Here is a 22975-nt window from a genome sequence, read left to right on the forward strand (position 1 = left end):
CTGAAGAAATGTTAGAACGGTATATTTGTACACTTGCCAGGCAGTTTCATTTGCATTTTTAAAGGGCTGAGGTTTGAACTCAGTGCCGAGTCTAAAAACTCTGCTGAGTTCTGGATTGCCCCAGATATGAGTCATGTACCATCCTCATTTTTCACTTCCTGGCAAAAATGATTTTAGCTGAATATGGGGTTTGGATTTCTGGATGTGAGATCCATCCACCATTTTAGATAGATATTTCTGCTATAACACATGTTTTGTTAATGTGAATTGGCTTGAATACAATTAACGAATAGTGGACGCTGTTTGGATAACATGAACTTTCTATTGTACAGTATAGTGATTTCCTATAGCGAATTCCCTATAACGCGATTTTTTATGGTGATTTTCTACAGCATGAGGCTGCACAAGAATGCAACTATCATGTTATAGGAGAACTACCTGTATGCTACAGAGCTTCCATGAAGGGTTCAGTAAAGATTTACAAGGATGTTGCCAGGATTGGAGAGTTTAAGCTAAAGGGAGAGGCTGAACAGGCTGCGGTCTTTTTTGCCCTGGATCATTGGATGCTGAGGGGTGACTTTACAGAGGTTTATAAAATCATGAGGGGCATAGGTAGGGTGAATAGCCAAGGTCATTTTCCCAGGGTAGGGGAGTCCAAAGCTGCAGGTTTATGGTGAGAGGGGAAAGATTTAAAAGGGACCTGAGGGGAACTTTTTCACACCGAGGGTGGTGCGTTAATGGAATGAGCTACCAGAGCAGGTGGTAGAGGTGGGTACAATGACAACATTTAAAAGACATCTGGATGGGTTTATGAATAGGAAGGGTTTAGAGGGATATGGGCCAAATGCTGGCAAATGGGACTAGATCAGTTTAGGATACCAGGTTGGCGCAGATGAATTGGAACAAAGGTCTGTTTCTGTGCTGTATAACTCTGACTCCACAAAAATCAAGGCTGTGAAGGAACATCTCTTTCATAGGGCTGTGAATTTTTGGCATTCTCTTCTCTTCTAAACTGGCATTCTCTTCTAATATTTAATATTAGCTAGTGCAACAGATTTTTGTGCATAAGATTTGGGATAGTTCAGCAATGTAAAGTTCATGTAAGTGTTCAGCTATTTTTGTATTAAACAGCAGAGTAGGTTTGACCATATGGGTCTACACACTTATTTCTTATATGCTTATGAAACCAAATACTGCATTTAATATATTGCAATATATTAGGCTAATAATAGACATAGGAATAGAAGATGATCATTTAGTCCCTCAATCATCTTGCCAACTAATTAGATCTCAATTTACAAATTCTGGATATTTTCACTTCATGAGCAATCTATCTTGATTATGGATTTTCAATTTATCTAGTCTCAAAGCTATGAGAGTGTGTTTCAGATTTCCAAAAAGAAGTGCTTCCTAACTTTGCCTAGTTCTAATTGGACAATCTCAACTGAGGAACAATTTTCTATTTAGCCAACAAATCTTTTAATCACCTTAAACCTCATTTAGATCATCTTTTAATCTTCTATAGGCAAGGGAGCACGAGCCTAGATTTTACTGTCCTCATTTTTTAACTCTTTCAGTCCATGTATGATTCTGGTGAATATGTGCTGCACTTCTGCCCTTTCTCTCCAACACCCCTGTCCCAAAGTCCACTGTATTATCCTTCCTGAAACATAGTGCCTAAATTTATGGTGCAATCAGTGCTCTTGATATTCGTAACTGGCGTTTCTTTGCATTTCAGCCTCCTTTGGATACATTATAATGCCCATTATAGCTTTTAGTGAGCTCTGTATATGGATTTCTAAATTTTTTTGCTCTTCCACAAGTCCTGGGTTCTCACCGTTTAGCTTCCCTAGGTCTTTCATTAATAACCTTATATTTCCCCAGCGAATTCAGTTTTGTTTGTGCAGTTATTCAGGTCATGCTCCTTTGTAACTTTGTGTTTCCATTAATGCTACTTGTTGTGCTATCTAATGTAAAGTTTGTCATCAAACATGTATATGTGGCTCTTTATTCTCCCGTCCTTGTTGCAGAATTTTATTGAACCTGGTAGCAAGACGTATAGTTTAATTCAAACAAAAGCAAAATATTGCAGATGCTGGAAATCTGAAACAAAGAAGAGTCACGCCAGACTCGAAGTGTTAATTCTATTTCTCTTCACTGATGCTGCCAGGCTTGTTGAGTTTCTCCAACATTCTCTGTTTGGGTAGTTTTATTATTTGCTCAGAGTAAAAGGAAACAAGAAATAAGTGTAGTTTACTCCAGAAAGAAAGAGATCTACACCATTGCAAAAACAGCGTGAGAAATTTGCTATTCAACTGACATCATATCTAAACTGAATACTTATTGACTACCAGATCATCACTCTGTGTACCATATTTAGCCATAATACCTTGCATCAAAATTATGTTCCAGGCTTTGTTTAATATCCAGCTTGCAATAAAAGAACGGGTATCTTGAATTTTATTTTTGCTTACATGATATTTCTCAAACAAATGGTGGTTCTTAATTATTTTTGCCATTGGGGGGAGTCAAAGGATATGAAATCACATGACAGCAACAGCCATTTTGTGAATATATTTGCTGAAGGGAATGGTCTTTAGATGTCGACAGTTTGAAAAAGGGAAAAAACAAGACATTTAAAACATTTAAACGTGTCGATGTGGAACATGTCTTGATATTTTTAACACACGCTGTTTACGGAGTGTTTAAAATCCTGCGTAAGATATCTCGAAGTTTTTCTTCCAAACTAACCGTAGCGGAACAATGATGTCACATCAACAGATTTTTCAATTGGCTTAACTGAAAGCCAAGACACGAGTTCCATTGTGCTTCTTATTTTTTCAGATCGGATTAAACTGAAGTTTTATTGAATTTTAATTCTCTAATTAGCAAGTGGATTTGTTCTTTGTCTTTGCTAATATTTTGACATTCTCAAAAAAATAAATTTTCTCTAGCGAAGATTGCGCATTTTCCACATCGATGCGACGCCCAGTAGCACATTGGTCGAGTGAGGTGTCAATCATCATACGGTCCCGCCTTACCACTGTATCCGATTGGTCGGTTCTATCACCGATATTGAGATCCGGTTGGTCAATGCACGCCTAATTTGCATGCCCTCCCTATCGTTGTAGACGATTGGTAATGTTCCACGTCAATCATGCACGCCTCCATGATTCGAACCCCTATTGGACCAAAGCGGCGTCAATTATCACCCCGCCTTCGTGGAATGCGTGCAGCGGCTTCATAAACCACTGCATCTCAGATCCGCTCTCATTCGCTTAGGAAACATCTTCAATTAGGAATTGTACGTGCTCCTAATTGCGAATTATAATCTTATTTTTTTCGAAGAAAATCGAACGTGTAACATATAAAAATATATTTTAGTTTATAAGCGAGTTGTAAAAACCATATATTTTGTGTATCAACAAAATAAATAAAACAAAAGCTAACAATGGTGGATGCCGATGGAACTGGGTGCCCTGTCACAAAGGCAATACCTACCGCCTGCGGTAAAGAAGTGGTTATAAACGGTCTTTCTGGCCATATAGATGGTGTTATGCAGGACGGAAAATGCATGAAAGGTGCTAGGTCCCCGGAGGAGAGGGAGGCTATGCTGACCGGCGATGTGAAGCCGATCCAGACGCGCGTTTACTGGAACCGGTTCGTCATTCTGATCGTGTTCAGCCTCTACTCCATGGTGAACGCCTTTCAGTGGATCCAGTACAGCATTATCGCCAACATCTTCTGCTATTTTTACCAAGTCTCCTACGAGCAAATCGACTGGCTCTCGGTGGTCTATATGCTCGTCTACGTCCCCCTCATCTTCCCCGCCGCCTGGCTGCTCGACAAGAAAGGCTTGCGGACTGTGGCGTTACTGGGCTCCGGCCTCAACTGCATCGGAGCCTGGATTAAGATCGCCAGCGTGAGGCAAGACCTGTTCGGAGTGACCATGTTCGCCCAGACGGTCTGCTCCATCGCTCAGATTTTTATCCTTGGCCTGCCCTCTAGGGTAGCATCAGTATGGTTCGGGCCCAAGGAGGTGTCGACAGCGTGTGCTACCGCCGTCCTGGGCAATCAGGTAAGGAGCATCAAGTGTGGGGGATCTGAAATTGGGCAGAGTGGGCTTGGGGATTTCCACCGCTCCTGGTCTCCAGAGGGGCGTGTGTGTGTGGGGCGGACGAGCGGGAGGCGCTCTGTCACCTTGGTCCTTTTCCCGCCGCTGCAGTAATGTGCCCCGCCCGTCGCGGCGGCGGGGCGGCTGGGCACGTTTCCGCTCCCTTTCATGCTCCGTTCCTTTACCGCCCCGGGGGTCACCGTGTGTTCCAGAAACCGTGCTGCCCCGATCTGCAGCCGAGTCGGCTATTGTTTGCGTTTCCTCTTCCTCCCCGTCCTGTAACCCGATCGCGGTTCAAGACCGAACACCTTGAATCCCCCTCAAACCGTCCAACACGTAGATTTGGAGCTCCCGTTAATCGCCCGATATCTCCCCCCACCATGAGGAAATTGGCGGCCTTGAGTTTTTTTTATTCGCAAATGTTTGAACTTGCCTTTATCTTAGATTTTTCGGCTACGATGCCGGCTTATCCGACAGCGCTAGTTATAGATAATTTATGAATAAAGCATATTTTTGCATTTAAAATGCATATTTACTCCCTTCCGAGCTGGGACACGTTGCTCAGTCAAACGCATGCTTTACTTCATTTTATGTGGATTTCATCACGTAATGATTCAAGCAGGAAACCTTCAAAAAATGGCAGTTATAGTTAAGAACTTGGCAGAAGAAAATGGTGTCCTGTCTTGCATGCACGTATACGTTTGTAACTGATATCTCATTCCATCGTTCGTTACACTTGACAAAGAAATCACTGAAGACATCGGCAATGTTGCACAAGACAGCCCCTTTTTATCTTTTTTCTAAAAAAAATACTATCATTGTGGTGAACTGCAGCCTAAGCAGTCTGAAATTGGCAGCTTTTGTGGCACAAGTTGTGTATCCTTTCCATTTGGAAGAGAGGTTCCTGAAACTCTGGTCTTAATTTATTCGAGCCAGTTCAGTGAAAATTCTGTCCTCTCTTTCAATTGTTGATGATTTAAGTCTGCGTATTAACACTTGACTTGACCTTTTTAATTTTTCATTGATATTTCCAGATCGCCGCCTCTTATCTACACTTTGAGATTATGGCATGGATTGGTGGATGTTATTTTTGAATGGTTAGCGAATTGGCAGAAGCCGTCCCCACCCCTTGTCATTGGGCAGTGGCAGCTTTGTCATTCTGCGCTGCCCTCTGTTTAGTGTTCTTGATAATGGAGACCATTTCAGTTCAGGCCTTTTATTTCCTGACTTCCCCTCACCTCACTTCTTACCCCCAATATTACTTTTGATATCTGGGGGTTTAATGTGTCACTAAGTATTTGGTGTCTGCTATTCGTTTGAGCTGCCATTTTTGTTACTATTTGTGTATGCTTTAACATGTCTTCTATTTTCTCTTAAATACTTTGAAAAATAAAAACTTTCTATGAAAGGACAATTCCAGAACATTTCTGTGCAGTTTTGCCGAACGTAAATACCCTTTTAAAACAAAAAAAGTCCTCAAGGAAAGGCAACAAGGATTTCCATCATTTTCCCAGCTGATACAGATGTTGATCAGGTCTCGGATTGAAGGAGAAAACGGATTCAGACGATTTGAGTTTTCTGATTGCTTCAGGCGGGACTAACAAGTATGCCATTCTGTTTTTAATATTACAGTATCAGAAAAAGGTGAGGCAAACTGTATGAAACTTGTGAGCAGACTTTGTGCTGAAGAAAAAAAAAAATGTTTAGGCCAGGTAGACAAACTGAGTGAGGCAGTAGACACATATCTTCCTAATATTCATGAATTAGAACCTGCACGAGAATTCTAAAATACAGTATCATCACGATGTGCTGGGTATGGACTGAACATTGGAAACTTTTGACTTGCAAACTTCAGGCATAGAACAAACATGCCACTGTAATAACATCCATAAACAGCATGTCTCATGACAGTATATGTAGAGTTCCCAGGAACAAAATAGCATCTTCAAATGATTCCAGTGGTAATACACAAAGGATCCTTCCCTTTCAGAGGTAAAATCAGATTATTGCGCATTAACCAAAATGGATTTGCAGTTTCCTGTCATTCTAAATCATGGGACAGTTCTGTGAGGAAGATGGAATCCAAGACTTCAGAAGATGGTGTACTAAACATCACAGCCAGAGGGCGATACTCACTCCATCCAGACCCTGATGCTGCATAGGTGGTGAATGTGATGGTGTCAAGTAATCTATCCAGGTCATTGATGATTGAAATGAACACGCTGAATATACCAAAGCAAGGAATGATAGACACCGGGGTAAGTGCAAGCTTACTCAACAAGCGTGCCTATATTAAATGAACATTAGAATCTGATGGTGTCCAGCTTCAATTGAATGATACACCTCATGGCTATTGACAAACTGTTTGGAGCCACAGTTTTTGAAAGTTGACCTCCTTGCAATACTTTTAAAATTAGCTCCCAAATCCAGGCAGCTGATCTCTTTTTCAGAGGTTATGAACAACATAATAATGGAATTTCTTCAGCAGCATTTCAAATGCTATCCACCATACTTTATTTGCATACCTGGATATCAGTGCTACATGCAGCTTGAGTGAGGTAAGAAGTCTACTGGGAATAGTTGAATGATTGTGCCAGATTTACACCTGATTTTGCCACAATCACCCAGCCCATTGCAAGAATTAACAAGCAAAGATATTAGTTCAAACTGGAAGCTGAATTTTTTTTCAGGTACCACAGAGCCAAATAGTGAGATGCACATTAATGACATTCCTACTGCTGACTGCATGTTATGATAGAGGCAAATCTAGTCAGACTACAAGCTGTTCATTTGTGTCCAAAGATGCCAGTAGGTTATGGCTGGTGTGGTAAATTATTCAGTCATTGATACCTTTCGAACAGCGTTTTTTAAAAATAGAATATGAAGCACTGATCAGCACACGGAGTTCCCTAACACTATATAGCATTCAGGAACTTAATAACTGATTACTGGTCCCTATCACTAGGTTTCAACATGTAAATGTTCAATGTGGATGAGTCGCAGTGATCAGAAGAGGATCTATTCAATTGTTTCAGTACCCTGGGCATGAGCTCTCTGAATTTAATTGTTGTGCACCTCGCATTGCCTATGCAATCATCATAGGGCTACTTAGGTTTTTCTGCATTTCTGTTTCAATATTATATGTTTCAGTCATCCACTCCTACTCTATGATCATTTATATATTTGGTGTTATAATTATCTTCAGTTAAGCATAATAGATGATCTCTTTCTGCATTTATGCAGTTGTGTTAACAAAATCTACTTAAATACTCCTTGTATGAGTGCCCTTTTGCATTTGCATGAGAGTTCTGCACAAGTGAGGTGAGATTGAAATTTCATTATATGTGAAAATCCAGAAGTGACCTCTGCATATCTGCAGAAAATTGAAGATATCCTTCTTTCACATCTATATCAAAATTCAAATATTATCAGTTTAAAAACTAATTTTAGTTTTAAATATTCAGTAGTTTGAGAGAAAAGGATCTTGGAGTGGGGATTCAATACTAGAACTGGGTGTGCATTTGTCACTCTTCAAACTGCAGTCCAATTGATTTAACACATGTTTGTTAGCGAGAGTTATTCTTAATTGGGTTACTCATATCAGTTGACTTTATTCTGAAGATTTGATTAACTGAGATGGTGTACTGATAGTATATACTTACCACCACCACCTTGCCCAATTCTACAAAGGTGAGTGTATGTTCAATCCCACTCTTATCACGTCTCACTCTTGTTGCGTGCTAGAAATTAAGCCCCACTATTTGTGGACTCTTATTAAAAGTTACAGGTGTTATTAAAGTATGTAAAATTTCCCCGTTTGTTGCTTTAGATACAGGTTGACAAAGTGCAGATTACCAATTACAATTAAGTAAACTATAGCTACAATTAAAATGATCTGTTGACATAAATTCCACTTGTTAAAACTAACCACTCTATAAACCTCCTCCTTATGAATGCATGCCCACACGCCCACAGAGATGGAAAAAAAATCCTTGTGTTTTATGGGCAGAGGGATAATCTGGAAAAGCAGGTCAGTGGCCCTTGTTAACAGGACCTGCTGAGATGATTCTTGTGCTGATCAAAATGCTGCTTTTCGGTCTTGCTGTTCCGCTTTCATTGGCTTGCAGTACGTACACGTGTCTGGTTGACACTTATAAAAAGCTCTCTGACTTAATTGAAAATCACAGTGAACAGCACCTGCTGAAGGAAAAGTAAACTGGTTTTCTTATAGTAACATTGACTGCAGAGAGCTCTTGAGCTTGTAGCTTGTCTCTGTTTTGCTCGTAGCACCAAGCTGTTCAGCTACTTGAGAACCGATCGTAGTTGCCAGGCAGAAGACCTTCATCGATAACTGGTCACTATTCCACAGATAATCAGTTGCTTATTGAATCTCCGTTTGTAGGCACAAGCTTCTGCACCAGCCCATCTGCAAGCTATACTTCAACTATTACTGAAACCAGCAGTGTCATGTTATTGCTTCCAAAAACTGCAGTATCCTTAAGACTTTGATTTTTAAAACAGTTCTCATTTTAGTCCACAAACAGGAAATACAGAAAATATAAAGACACAATCTTTACAAACTCAGCTGTTCTCCTGGGTTGATGGGGCTCGCTTACTGACTGAGACTAAGCATGCTATGACATTGGTTTTAATTGGGAATGGGAAATGGGCTGCCTTGAGTAGAGATTTGACTTTGGGAGTATTAGCATTGTTCTTGCTACAGGCTGGATGTCTGGCCTCCTCTGTAGAGAGAAAAACTGAGCTAGCGTTTCAATTTCAGTGACCCTTCAACAGTACTGGTTGGGTCTTGATAAAGGGTCACTGGACTCCACGTTAACTTGGGCAGCATCCGTAGAGAGAAAAACAGAACTTGCTGAGTTTTTTTGAGGTGCTTTGTTTTTGTTCAGGCCACCTCCTGTTATTGCCTCCTATATTCTTCACTAAGTACCACCTCCAAGTTGTGCTCAAAATGGAGAAGCATTGAGGTATCAAAGGCTGAAGAGGTACCGAGTTTAGGGTAATTAATGTCCATGATCAAGAATACCTTGGAAGCAGCACTGCTGACCCAAGTTTTGAAAGTCATAGCTGCTAGACTGGAATTGCAGCAGGTGGTTAGAATACTTTACCACCTCCTCATCTGTATACCTATTGCAGATGCATTTGCCCAGAGAGACCACTGCAGTGACCTTTTGGAAACTATACTGCATCTGCAGAATGAGGCATCTTTTGTTGTGTTGTATTGCACTATTGCAAAGTGGGGAAAAATTTAGAATGCAGCTATTTGAAGCTGGACGTCTCTGAGATTCTGCGGGTGATCAGCACAAAATCTCTCTTCCACAATCTGTAATCTTAGCTAAACATATCACCCAATCTTCCATTACCATTAAGTCAGGAGGCCCAATGCAGTTCAATGAGGATATGCGAAGATCATGTCATGAGTGGAACCAGGCACACTGTACTCTTTATTATTGAAGTGTCTTTCTGAAGCACAAGACTGCATACTAAAGAGTCGCCCTAAGTCTAAGATCTACTGAAAGAGAAACCAATCCTGTCTGTGAACTTGTCAAGACAGAGATTGGTGAACCTTTGAACCGCTTCCAGTGCATTTACAGCGGTACCCCAGATGTAGTCTAGCCAATGCCTTGTATAACTGAAGTGCAACCTCCTACTGTTCGATTCAATTCTCACAAATGCTAACATTTTGATTTTTTTTTCCCCCTAATTATTTGCTGTACCTGCATAATACAGTTTTTGCAAATCTTGCACTAGAAATCCAGATCCTTCTAACTTGGAGCTCGGCAATCTCTAGCCATTGAGATAATATGCTGCTTTTTTATTCTTCCTGCTAAAATGAAAAATTCACAATTTCCCATGTTTTAACTCAAAGTTGCCGCATCTTTACCTTGACTTTATCCTTTCCCCAACTTATTTTCCTCATTATCTTTGCCATCAGCAAATTTAGCTTTGGTTCCCTCATCCCATTTATACAAAATGTCGGAAGTTGAGGCCGTGACGCTGACCGCTGCAGCACATCACTTGTAATGTTTTGTCAACCTGAAAATGATCAATTTATGCCTATGCTGATCATTGTTGGCCAGCTAATCATCTATTCACACCACTACGTTACCCTTTACACTGTAAACATTGTTGCAAATACTTTTGTGTATCTTATCAAATGTCTTCTGGAAATCTTAAGCCAGTTCATTTATTCAACATCATGCAGGTCAGGTATGCTCTAATTGCACGTCTGAAAACCCAAAATTACCTGAGTTCATTAATGCACCCTCCCATCAATTTGAGTGAGAAACCTGCAATCTAACCACATCCGAGGCACATCCACTGGCTCTGGCCTGTTTTTGTTGGCCATTCTGCTTCAAATAGAACGTATATCTACACCAATAACATCAGAGGTATATAGGTAAATGTACAGATTATTATACCTTCATATGTATAAATTTAATCCCATTTGAATTAGATGTTCTTGTGAATTCAATACAAACGACCTGTACTTCATTCCAGAGTTTTAGTTTTTTTTAACCCACTTACAATCATGCAAACTTGTCAATGCCCTTTTTTTTTTTGAAAAGTCCAATTTTTTTGGGATTGACGTCGAGGGGATCAACACACAGTTGTCAGACTTTGTAAAAACACTGGGAAACAATAAATGTGGCCTTTTAAAATATATTTTTTGTTTATAAAATGAGGCTCCAATTAAATCTTAAAGAAGAAATAGTCAAGTTACATTCACTCAAGGGGTATTGCCTGCACAAATGTTCCAGAAGAATTTCCTTTTTCCAGAAAAGGAAAATAATAATTCCCTATTTTTGCCCCCGAACTGAGGGGACTAACTATAAGATCAACTTGAACAGCGGTGCAGATAAAATGAGCATAGATGTGAAGAGAGGGTGATAGAGAAGGATTGCTGTTTATCTGGTGCAAATTAGAGAATAAAATGCAGCCATGGAGCAATGTGGAGGTGTCAGTGCCAGATGTGCATTCTCCCTTTCCTCCAAAAACAATTTACAAGTCTGTGGGCTCTGCTGAGCTGTAGGTAGGAGAGAAGATCTCACTGCAAATGACAGATCAAAATGTGACCTAACTTGATTATCCTCTAATCACTGGAATTTTGACAACCTGGATCTTCTTCCAAAGGTTGTCGTAAGATTATTTTCAATGTTGATATGGTGCAATACCCAGCCACTGTCACTACCTACTCAGCAGTGGGAACTTTGTGCCCAGGCTCATATGCCATTATAGACTTTTCCACTGCTGCTCTAATCACTGGCTATTTCAATTGAGCTTTTTAGCAGAAATCTCTCAATAGATCTTGTCACTTCCAGATGAAGTTTTCCCAATCCTATTTTTTCTCTTTGCTTTTTAGGGCACTTGAACGTAAATGTCTGTCCTCTCTTTTGAATTCTACTTTATTTGCAGTCACCGAAAGGACTTATTAGGTTTCTCTCCTCCTTCTTGAGTGCAATTAGAAGTTGCCATTAAGTGCTAACTGTTGTGGCACATTACATCCCATAAAGAAGGTATGCAACTTGGTGCTTGTAGGTTAGCGCTGAAGTTAGTTAACAGCCAACTGAGTGTTAATCCACAAGTACCAGTTGTCCTCTGGTATCCTGCTGAAGCCATCGTTCAGTAGACCTTTAAGTTATTTGACAATAGATAGCTCAACTGAGAACAATTCGATTTAAAGGGTTAGTACCGACATCCTTGCAGCTTTCATCAGTTGTTCAGAAATATGACTACTGTACTATATGATCTAGAGGACCACAATGTCTTTGTCTGGGGCACAAGTGGCAAAAAATGGAGGTTAAATGCCTCGATCACTGCTCAATTATTTTAAACATTTGCACATTAGATCTTACTATTTTTGATTTCAAATTTATCTGTGCCACAGTTTCCTTCCATTTCTTGCTCATGTGGCAGCCTTTTGAAATATTTCACTATGGAGTAATGGGACTGATGGTATTACTCAGTCATTTGAATTTTCAATTGTAATACACATGTGCAAAGGGTTGCTAATATTCAAGCTACTTGGAGAAAGTGAGAGCTTCAGTTTTGTTTGGGATAATGACAACTAAGGAAATGACTGAATATGAAATAATACTGAATATTAGCTGTGGCCTCACTGATTAGGATGTTTTGAATGAATACTTGAGTACAGGTGCAACACCAAGCGATCATAGGCCACAGTTTTAGCAAAGCTAAGCTTCAAATAGATCTTGGGCTATGTTATTGTTATTGCGCCTTTATAATTGCTGTCCTGTCAGTCATTGATTTTGTTTTCAAGTGAAACTTAATAATTCAAAGCCAGGCTATCATAAATCTCATAATGCCGCAATATCTCCCACCCTCCCAATGGAACATATTTGTGTGCATGGAGTGCGAGGTATATTTATAGATGGAAATACATTCAGCTGCAGGTCTAATTGATTGTCATAAAAGTTAAAAAGAAAGGAAAAATAAATGTCGTAGTTGTGCAGTTAGCCCTTTCATGACCAAAACTCCCCATCTTTAAAGCTCTGTAATTAATTTGCATCTAGATTATAGTTTATCTAGGTTGGAGTGCAGAGAGAACTCCATGGCAATGTATACCTTAATCTTGATCTGCCAACCTCCAATAGAACTTTCAGAACATTCTCATTTCCTCAATCCTCGAGAGGCAAGCATTTCCTGTTAGAGAAAGATTTATTGGGATAGGTGGGAATATGTGATTTGAAGCCACAATCAACTCAAATATCATCTCATTAAATGGTAGTGCAGGCTAGAGGGAGTGACTTGACATATTCCTGCTTCCAAGTCTTACATTTGTACATAACTCGAGAGAGTTTGGAGCTTTGAAATACTGTTGCATGATTATCTATGATTATTAATGATTATTAATATAAATTGCAGTTATTTCAATATAACAAATGTCTTGTTTTCATATTCGAATTGTTTCTTTATTTCACAGTTGGGTGTGGCTTTTGGATTTCTTTTACCTCCAATTTTGGTGCCTAATACTAGAGACGATCTTAACGTTATGGCAAAAAATATAAGTATATTGTTCTATGGGACAGCAGCAGTAGCCACAGTGCTCTTCTTCATGGTTGTAGCAGGTAAGTTTATTTTTTTTTCTAAGAAATGTGAATTCTGTTTGTATTCATGGCTAGTATGTGAAAGCATGCATCCACAGGCTTTTGCATATGAATAAAATGCATCAGCGAGTAGGAACACTTAATTTCTTTACACTAGAAAACAAACATTAGAGTCAGCACCTAAATGCATTAGTTAATAGACTTTGCTTGGCATAACACTCTAAAACCATGCAATTTCTTACCAAACTTTGGTTCAGCAAGCTTGACTTGGCAACGTACAAGTTACCCATTACAACAGGTCACTTAGGACAGCATTTGGTAAACTTTCAAAACTACTGTGGATGTGATACTAGAACTGCAAAACATAATGCTTTGTTTCTAGAGTGATACAAAATGTTTTAAGGTCATTTTGACCACATTAAAGTGAAGTGGATTTGCAGTGAAGCTAAACTCTATCATACTTCTTCGTGGAAACCTTGCCTAAATGAGCAAGTTAGTGCATAGCATAGCTTATTTAGTTTAGGTTGACTAGGTCAGGCTGTTGTAGAATAGATTGTTTCTTGTGAGACATGAATTCAAAGAAATTATCCAAGATGCAACTGTCATGTAATAGGGGATAATTAGGGAACAAATGCCCACTTTCCAAAGGATGGGGAGTTTAAAACAAAAGTAAATTTCCTTTTTTTAAAAAAAATCAATTTGTAAGTGGTCATCAAGCTGAAATATTGTTGCCTGATCAGAATCTATTTGAAATGGGCTCTGTGTGGTATGGCTCTCTTGCATTGTGCTTGTACTCTTGAATCTGTATTCTCATTTGGAAACTGTGAATCTTAGTTCAATTGGTTGCCCAGTAGCTAATAAATACATCCATTTTACCTAATTCATGCCTTTTGTTGGCTTACCATGAGGATTAAAAGATTCTTTAGTTATAGAATATAGAGTCATGCAAGATGAGAAGAGGCCATTTGGCCCATCATGCTAATGTTGGATCTGAAGAAGCTATGCAAATAATTTCACTCAAGCACACTTTGCTGGTAGGTCTGCAAGTTTTACTTTTCAGTAGTTATCCAATCCCCTTTAATCTGAATAAAAATACTGATGAAAAGATAGGTATTAATCCTTCCAATCAGGATTTTAATTTATAATTTGAACTGGTTGTGATCCTGGACTGTTAAATTAGGTTTGGATCCAATGTCGGGCAAGTTTATCCGTGCCTAGCAATAGGAGGATATCTGTAACTGGTTTTGTAATGAGAAGTCCAAACAATTAGGGGGGAAAAAATGGATTATTGAAAAGGCTCCACAGTATGCAGAAGGTAACTTAGAAACAAGTGCCCATACCCTGGCCTGCATACATGGTATATTTTACTTTTCTAATTAGGCTAAATTATTAATAAACCTTAACGATAGGTAGTTTCTGGTTTAGATTGTCTTGGTTCTGCCTCTACTCCTTGAACCTTCTCTGTCTCTTTTCCTTTCCCCCTTGTCCTCCCCATGTGTTGGATAGATTCTGAAGATTGGATTATAAATGGAAAATGTCTTGCTTTGATGGAAGTTTAAGAAAATACATAGCAGTGCTGTGCTGCAAGAGCCTAGAAGTTTGACACTCCAGAATTAAGATGGGGTTTTATTCCCCCTAGTAATGTTTTGCCGTTTTTTTTCTTTATACTTTCTTCCTGACTTTTGCCACAGTATCTACTTTTTCTCTCCATCTTCCTTATATCTTGGATTCTTGTAATGCTGTTAACTGAGGCAGTATACAATTCTCGGTTTAGTTTTTGGTTTTGGTAAACTGAAATTTGCCCTCCTGTGCTTAGATATTTGATTTTTTTTTCTAAATAGTATTCAAGGAAAAGCCTCCACTTCCTCCAAGTCAGTCTCAAGCTGTGCTTCTGGACACTCCTAATGACTATTCTTACAAACAGTCAATTGTAAACTTGTTCAAGAATGTTCCATTTGTGCTACTACTACTAAGTTATGGTGAGTAAGTCAATAACTCTAATTTGGATTTTAGTTTTGAGATACTATACATTTATTTCTTTTCACTCCCATTCTTTGTTTAGTACTTGACCTTAAATCTGTTGAATGTCCTTCAAAACTGTCAGAGTGAATGTTCAGGATTTTCTCTAGGTTTACAGGTTTGGGTTTTATAATCATATATTGACAGTAGCTTTCTATGCAAATTCAAAATTCATTGACACAAAAATTGCTGAAGTGCTGTAGTACAACCATGAGCTTATAGCAAAATACTCCTGATTAATTTTTCATTTTGCTATCATACCCACAACTCAGTCCTGAGTTCAAACTTCTGTCCCAGTTTTGCTTTGTCAACTTAATTCATCAGCAGTTGATTAGTTTGGCCAAATATCATACATAGAACACGGGGACGCACAGTGGTTAGCACTGCTGCCTCACAGCACCAGGGACTAGGGTTCGATTCCACCCTCGGGCCACTCTGTGTGGAGTTTGCAGATTCTCCCCATGTCTGCGTGGGATTCCTCCCACAGTCCAAAGATGTGCAGGCTAGGTGGATTGGCCATGCTAAATTGCCCATAGTATTCAGGGATGTGCACATTAGGTGGATTATAGTGGGATGGGTCTGGATGGGATGCTCTAAGGATGATTGTGTACTTGTTGGACCAAAGGGCCTGTTTCCACACTGTAGGGATTCTGTGAGAACAAACTTCCATTTTGAATGGTTTTACCTTAATTTGATTTTTTTGGACTTGTTTGAAATCTTTAAATCAGGATGAACCTATTTCCCTTCAAGTCAATCCTCCACTCTGGTTTACTGTGAATGGTTACTCTTGTTGGAGTAGAAATTGAGGGTTTTTTCAGTTCACTGTTACCTTGCCGTTGTTGTGAAAGCCAATACAACGTAACATTAGTAGCTCCATGCAATAGTGAATTGTTTTGTAGCTGACCCTGATTCTGTTTTGCATAATGTATTTCAGAGTGCTACACAGGATCACCTCAGTGGCAAGCAGAAATTGAAGTTTAAGATTGTTTAAATTAGGGTTTGCACTGATATTGCTTTAATTCAATTCAAAGACAGTTCATGGAACTTCTGGTTGGAATGGTTTAGTTAATGGCATACTCTGGAAAATTTGAGATTTTGTTTATAGTTTGATTATGAATTGTACTGTACAGTTTTGACTATATAGTTTAGCATATATTGACTATCACTGTATTAGATGGACACGATGAGCATAGGATTAATCTAAGACTTTTAGATAGGTTTCACCTCCGGCCTGAGAATATAAACAGGCAGGGTAGGTCTACAGTGGAATAAAACTTTGAATAAAATGGTTAATTTTAAGAAATGTATTGCTGTCAGCTGAGCTGAGCTATTAAAAGTTTTTAATCTCTTCTAGGTATTCTGACAGGCTCCTATTACTCTGTAGGAACACTATTAAATCAGATGATCATTACTTACTATGAGGTAAGTTAGTAATTGTCAAGCAAAGTAAAATTTCATATATAAAGTACAATCTCCAATTCATCCTAACTTAACAGTTTTACTTGTGAAATATTATCTATTTTCACTAGTAAAATCCATGCTTACTTGACCAAAATTCATTGTCTATTTTCCTTAATATTTTATCTTTAAAACTGACGTATTTGTAGGTATTTGAAAGCATTTTTAATTGTATTAGTATTTTAATACCTTGTATATTTTAAAAATGCATCGGCATAAAGTTGTTAAGGCAGCTACTAACTAAATAACACGTAAACTCAGTTCTATCCAGTCATGCATAGTTTTTAGGGGTTTTTTTCCCCTCGCTGACGATGCAAAATTTTATCAATGGATTCCACGTAGTCACTTCACTCTAACGTAGTTGCCTTCTGTTCCTGCGCTGTTTCTGTTCATTGACTCTTTAGTAAAACAAATCCATGCTGATTTACTTTTCAGGGCTGTATTGATTCCTCATGATTTGTAGTTGCACATTAATGTTATTTTTCCAACATTCATTCTATTTTAACACGTTAATTTATATTTATCTTGCGTATAGTATCATTTTGCTACCACCTATATTGTATGTTTTCACAGGTGTAAAACTAGTTCATGAAGGAAAGCGAAAATTGGCTTACTTCATATTGGATTGTTTCTGAGTTTATGCCTGATAATTGCTAGCAGAGCAGCATGGAATGTTTGTTAGCATTCTGTTAGACAGGAAGGCAACATTTTGTATTTCAATTTGAATTTTGCTTTTGTTGCAAGGGTGAAGAATTAAATGCTGGCAGAATTGGACTGACTTTAGTGGTATCAGGGATGGTAGGTTCCATCATCTCTGGTCTCTGGGTGGACCGTACAAAGACATACAAGTGAGTATAACCATTTTCAGCACTCACTGCAGTCAGTGTAAGTGCGAGAAGAATTCAAATTTGCTTATTACTTCTTTCCGCTTGTTTGCTGTAGGACAGTTCTGTAAAACATTGAATATGATGATTCTAGAAATCATACTAAATCTGATAATGACTTAGCCTGTTTTTGAAAGTTCTTGATTTAAGTCCCGCTTTTCAGGCTTGACTTTGTTTGCTTCTACCAATCTGAACATAGTTTGCTTGTGCTTATTGAAGGAAAAGGTATCATACCACTAGGTCTAAGAAGAGCTCTATCATGTAAAAAGCTATGGTTAGCATCAGCACCTAAATTTCTCGCTAAGCCAACTATGTTGAGGCATGCTACCCAAACACATTTAATCTATATCTATATATGAAGGCTTGAGTTAATTAGATTTCTTATTCTCAATGTGATTTCAATAATTATAATGTATAAATACCTCAAGAAAATAACAATGTTCTGCTTTCATTTCTCTTTGTGGTAATATATGCATGTTTTTTAGAATGTAAATATATTTCCCTGTAATGTGTTTCTTTCTCCTTCTTTTCTCTCTCCTCTCTACACACTTCACTACTTTTAGCAGTAATGGATTGGGAAAAAAAACCTTATCCTCCAACCTTTATGGTTAGATCTCTATAATTATTTAGTATTTTTTTTCTTTTTTCCTGTTTCTTTTTCTTTTGCAAAAGCTGTTTTTAGTTCTTTGCTTAAATTATTCTCTAAGACATCTTTTGGGTGTTCTAGATATCTGCATAACAATGTCAATTTTTTTGCTGCATAGGCAACTGGACAGCCTGCTGTTTGAACTGAATTTCAATAACCAATTCCTCAGTTATCCAACTATTCTGCAGTATAATGCCTGATATTCCAAAAGGATTGCTTAACTAGAATATGAGAATAACAAAAAATGACAATAGTAAACAAAGGTCAACTGACATCCAAATGTAAAAGATTCTAGAAATGCAAGAAAAATGGCCGGATTTGTTTATAGAATTTCTGTATTAAATCCTTGATGTTGATGTGCTTGACCAATGACCTTTACACCTCATGTCTAAATTCTTAATGTTGTCTTGTAGCAATCTGAATATTCGTGCCCAACTCCAAAATCCAAATTTGCTATAACCTACTGAATGAATAATTGGCTATTAATTGCAGTTCTAATTGTTAACTGGTATCTGAAAGCCCCTTTTCTAAAACCTGAATATATTTTGCAAGTGTTTTAAGGTTCAGTTAAAACTGACATTAGTACACCTGTTAATTTGGTAAGTTACTTCAAATGTTATGTTTGATATGAGCTTGCACTGTAACATCTATCTGTGAAATAGATTTCAGGTGGCTGCAGACCAGATCCCTTGAATGTCCACAGTTTTTGATGAGAGACGGGTCTGTGTTATAGTATGTGTCATTCATTCTCTTAAGGCTGGTCTGTTGTTCTGTAAGACTGCCTGATTTATCTTGTCACCATTGGGCCATATTCTTTGAAGCCAAACAAAAATCTCTGAATTAATCTAGAAGCAGAATACAGTCCAAACTGGAAATTTTAAACACACCAGAAGTGCTCTTCATTGGAAATTGACTGCAGACATTAACTCTCTTTCTGTTTGCACTGATGATTTATTTGCTGAATTTTCCAGCCTCTTCCTATTTCTAAACTGTATTCATTTTTGTCTAAAATTTCAATTGTCTCAGCATCAATAGGTTTTTTTTGTGAACATTCCCATGTTTTTACTACTCACTGTTTGGGGAAAGTATTTCACCTTGAAAGGCTTTGCTAAATTTTAAGATGATGACCCATTGTTTTGTACTTCTCCCACTGGTAGAAGTTGAGTTATATAATTTAAAACACCACTATCAAACCCAAGTGAATGTAAATCAAGATTATGTTACATGTCTTTATAATTTAAACTGTGGTGTCCTTCTGATGAATCTGCACTATAACCTCTAAGCATGATATATATTTCCTGGTGTCTGGTTTCTAAAATTAAACCTGGTACTGTAGGTCCTTTTTCAAGGTGCTGTTTAAGTGAAGCATGCACACTTCATTTCCAAGAATGACAATTCATCTTATTGATTTGCTTTTATCTGTATTTGCTCTTAAATAGGCCTTGTTGTATTGTAATTACATTTGGACCTTCTGGTTGGACAAATCTTTTGTGTTAGTAACAGACAACAAATAATTAGTTGCACTTTATAATTTGGGAAAGGAAGAATGTTGGCTAGGAATCTGGATATTCTCACAAATTAGTATGTAGATGTATAAATCTTTACTCCACTGGAGAGCTCTGGGGTAAAATGTTGAGCTTAAAACAGCTTGAACAAGTTATTGCACACTTGATCACTTTAGCAAAAATGAGTTAAGCTTGTTTTAGTAGCCCAAACTCTGTGTTTTTATTACATCTGTAGGCTTTAAATTTATTTTACAAAATGGGGAACTTTGTAACCCTTTTTGCCTGTGCTTTGTGACAGTGGGCAGCAGTGTCTGTTCTATTGTCTGCTAACATCAGTCACTGAAGACTATTACTCACTGACGTCAATTAGTGGGCAATAGTGAAAACGTTCTGATATGAAACAACTCTTCAGCCAGTTGTGTTTAGCATTTCAGTGGAAGGTATGGAATTTTTAAAAACACTTATTGTATCAACCCTAATAGAAATCTGTCTGCTTATATGTACCTAATTTGGCATGAACCAGTGGCCCAGAATTTGCTGGGAAAATCTGTGAATTTTAAGGTGCATGCCATTATTAGTTTGTAAATTGTCCTGTACTTACGATGAGAATTGCAGCTTGCCACAAATATCTTCCAAGAGTTTCAGGAAAATCCTGCATTTACACATTAATGACCAATTACTCTCACCACAAAGTTGGAGATGGTACTTTCCAGATACTAGGATGTTTATAACTACTACATTAATGATGCTGCATTGCCGCTAAATCTCTGTGACCCAGAAGAGGAACAATTGCGATAATGAAAACTGATTCCTGTAGGCAGTTTTTTATTCACAAGTTTTTTTTTGGGGAAACCCTCACTTTACCCTTTCTCTCTTTCTCTCAATCTCATTTTTCTTCCCTTCTTCTTATTTCTCTTTCTGTGTCTAATCTACCTTACTTCCTTCTGTCTTTCTTGTTTCGTTTTCTGTCCTTAAATCATATTGGTTAAGTACATAAACTGTTGGTCCCATCGTTCACCAGGATTCCAGCTTACCTGTTATCAGCTTGAACTTAAGCAATTTGCAACACAGATTTTTTGAGTTGGAGGCAAGGAAAATGTATTAACTAACAGGGCACGCTCCAGCAAATTCTGAGCCAGTGTCTTATTTCAAAATCTACTAGAAGAATTCTGAATTTTTCTAGAAATTTGTTTTTAGCAACCCTGTATCTTCATTCGTTAAATATATGCATGTCTTTCCCAGTAGTCCAGAACTAATGTATTAATATAAATATTGAATGGGAATTCTACCTTTTGTAATTCTTGTCCTTGGTTTCTCGCTTGCAGGCAGACTACTCTCTCAGTCTACATTATCTCATTTATTGGAATGCTCGTTTTCACCTTCACATTAAATCTTGGTTACATCCAAATTGTCTTTGTCACAGCAGGAGCCTTGGGGTAAGAGACCATTTTATACCTCAACTGAATAGATAAAGGAATCAGTTAATGAGTTTTGTCTGTATCTTTATGCTGTTGCACTGAAAGTGTTTATTAATGTTATTTATTGGAGTTTTTTTTTGAATCTATATATAATTCAGATTAAATTAATTCTTAAATGGTGTTAGCTTTGCAGCTGGATTAATTTAAACTTTTAAAATGCAGTATTTAATCACATGAAAATTTGTAAAACTTTTTTGGTAATTTTTTTCCTTGTCAACATTCCTCCCTCCTCTGGTTAATAGCTCCTTGCTAAGGCATAGTCTCAACCTGATAATCAGTATCAAGGTTTGCACATCATCAAGGTATTCTTCAGCGGATATCACATTTCAGTCCTGCCTGTTCTGACATGTTATCTGCACACTGGATAGTAGTTAGAATTATTTTTCACCCCCTTCCACGCCACAGTAGTAGGTTCCATCCCATTGTCTGTATCTCTATTAGCTAACATGACACAGACTGAAGATCAAAACACAGGAACTTCGTGGTTTGTTTAAACGAATCACTAAATAAACCTGCTGAGTCATCAGGGGAGTCTGATGTCTCTGACTTGATATTAATTTATTACTGAATGGTATTTGTATTGAATGAGTACGTGTTGACAATTAGGTGACTTTTACAACTTCATTCCTTTAAATGTTGAGAGTTCAAGTTGGTAAGTTTTGGAAGGTGCAAATGTATTTTGGGAATGGAATAATTTATCTTTGAGGTGCTGATTCAGAGTCTCAGCAAGTGCAGTCTCAAAACTGCCAGCAACTCTTCCTTCTCTGCATGCTCCTGAGTGACTATTATGTCTTGACTAAAAGCCTTTAAAACACTTAATTGGGATATTAGAATAAAATAGAGTTTGGAATCGTGATTAGAAATTTTCTAACCCTTTTTTAATCAGCATATTTTAATAAACAAAGTTTTTTTTTATAGTTCTGCATTTAGAAATTATATGCAACTCCTATTATGACCCTCAACAATTTAAATTTACAGTGTAACTGACACAGTCACACAGCATCCCAACGCTTATAATATTTTGGTTTTTTGCGTGAAATACGGACCATCCTTTTTTTTTACATTGTATTCAGGCTGAAAAATAGAAACATTTCAGGAATATTCTTAATTGCTTGTCAGTGAGTTTAGTTTCATGTATACAAGTTAATCAGTCCAGGCAATAAAATGCAATAAATGAGCTTGTCCATTGAACCCTCCATTGAGATGTAACGGAATCTTTATCAATTTTATTTGTGACAATGTATCCGCTTTTTATTGTTCTTTAATACTTGTTAGGGACATAATGTTTTTTAAAATGTTTGTAGGTGGCCCAGTGGTGTACTAACATGTTGCGCCACAGAGTAATGGACATGGGTTCACCGCGCGATTCCTTGTATGGTGAGTTCTTGATCTCAACCAGTTAGTCTAGGGGAGATACTTCCCCAGAGCAAGGGAGGGAAGTCAACTGCACACCTCCAAAGAGCTGGTTCAAGAGCACTATTAACAAAAGCTTGGGAAGAGGTGGTCACCCACCTTTAGTTAAGGAAAATCTATGCCATACAGGTTGAAAGATAATTCTCAGAGCTGAGTGGAATAATTCCTACCCTAGCTTTGAACTGTTGAGAAGGTTTGACCTTCTCATTCTGAGGTGAGCATACCGAATATACTGAATTGTGTCCATAGCGCACATATATTGAAAGCTGCGTGCACTGGAGCAGTTGAACTCTTCCAGACAGCTGTAAGGGTTTTCGCTCAAGCTCCAGGACACTATAATATAAAAATGTTCTGTTTAAAATGGTTGATGTT

General features: G+C 38.0%; 1 protein-coding gene across 9 annotated transcripts in view; it reads left to right on the forward strand.

Moving 5' to 3' along the window:
- Positions 1–3259: 3259 nt before the first annotated feature.
- The window catches only part of flvcr1 (FLVCR heme transporter 1), a 35701-nt gene continuing 15985 nt past the window's right edge, over positions 3260–22975 (forward strand). For 8 of the 9 annotated variants that reach the window (XR_007262839.1, XR_007262840.1, XR_007262841.1 and 5 more), the window contains exons 1-6: positions 3260–4078; positions 13077–13221; positions 15042–15179; positions 16574–16641; positions 17422–17525; positions 21038–21148. Coding sequence is in view for 3 of the 9 variants with exons in the window: in XM_048600778.1 (XP_048456735.1) it covers positions 3452–4078; positions 13077–13221; positions 15042–15179; positions 16574–16641; positions 17422–17525; positions 21038–21148 (1193 nt within the window). In the remaining 6 variants the exon portion in view is untranslated. The remainder of the gene's footprint in view (positions 4079–13076; positions 13222–15041; positions 15180–16573; positions 16642–17421; positions 17526–21037; positions 21149–22975) is intronic. The other variant, XM_020511994.2, reaches the window with a different exon arrangement.

The sequence above is a fragment of the Rhincodon typus genome, chromosome 9, assembly GCF_021869965.1.
Source record: "Rhincodon typus isolate 14 chromosome 9, sRhiTyp1.1, whole genome shotgun sequence".
Lineage (NCBI taxonomy): Eukaryota > Metazoa > Chordata > Chondrichthyes > Orectolobiformes > Rhincodontidae > Rhincodon > Rhincodon typus.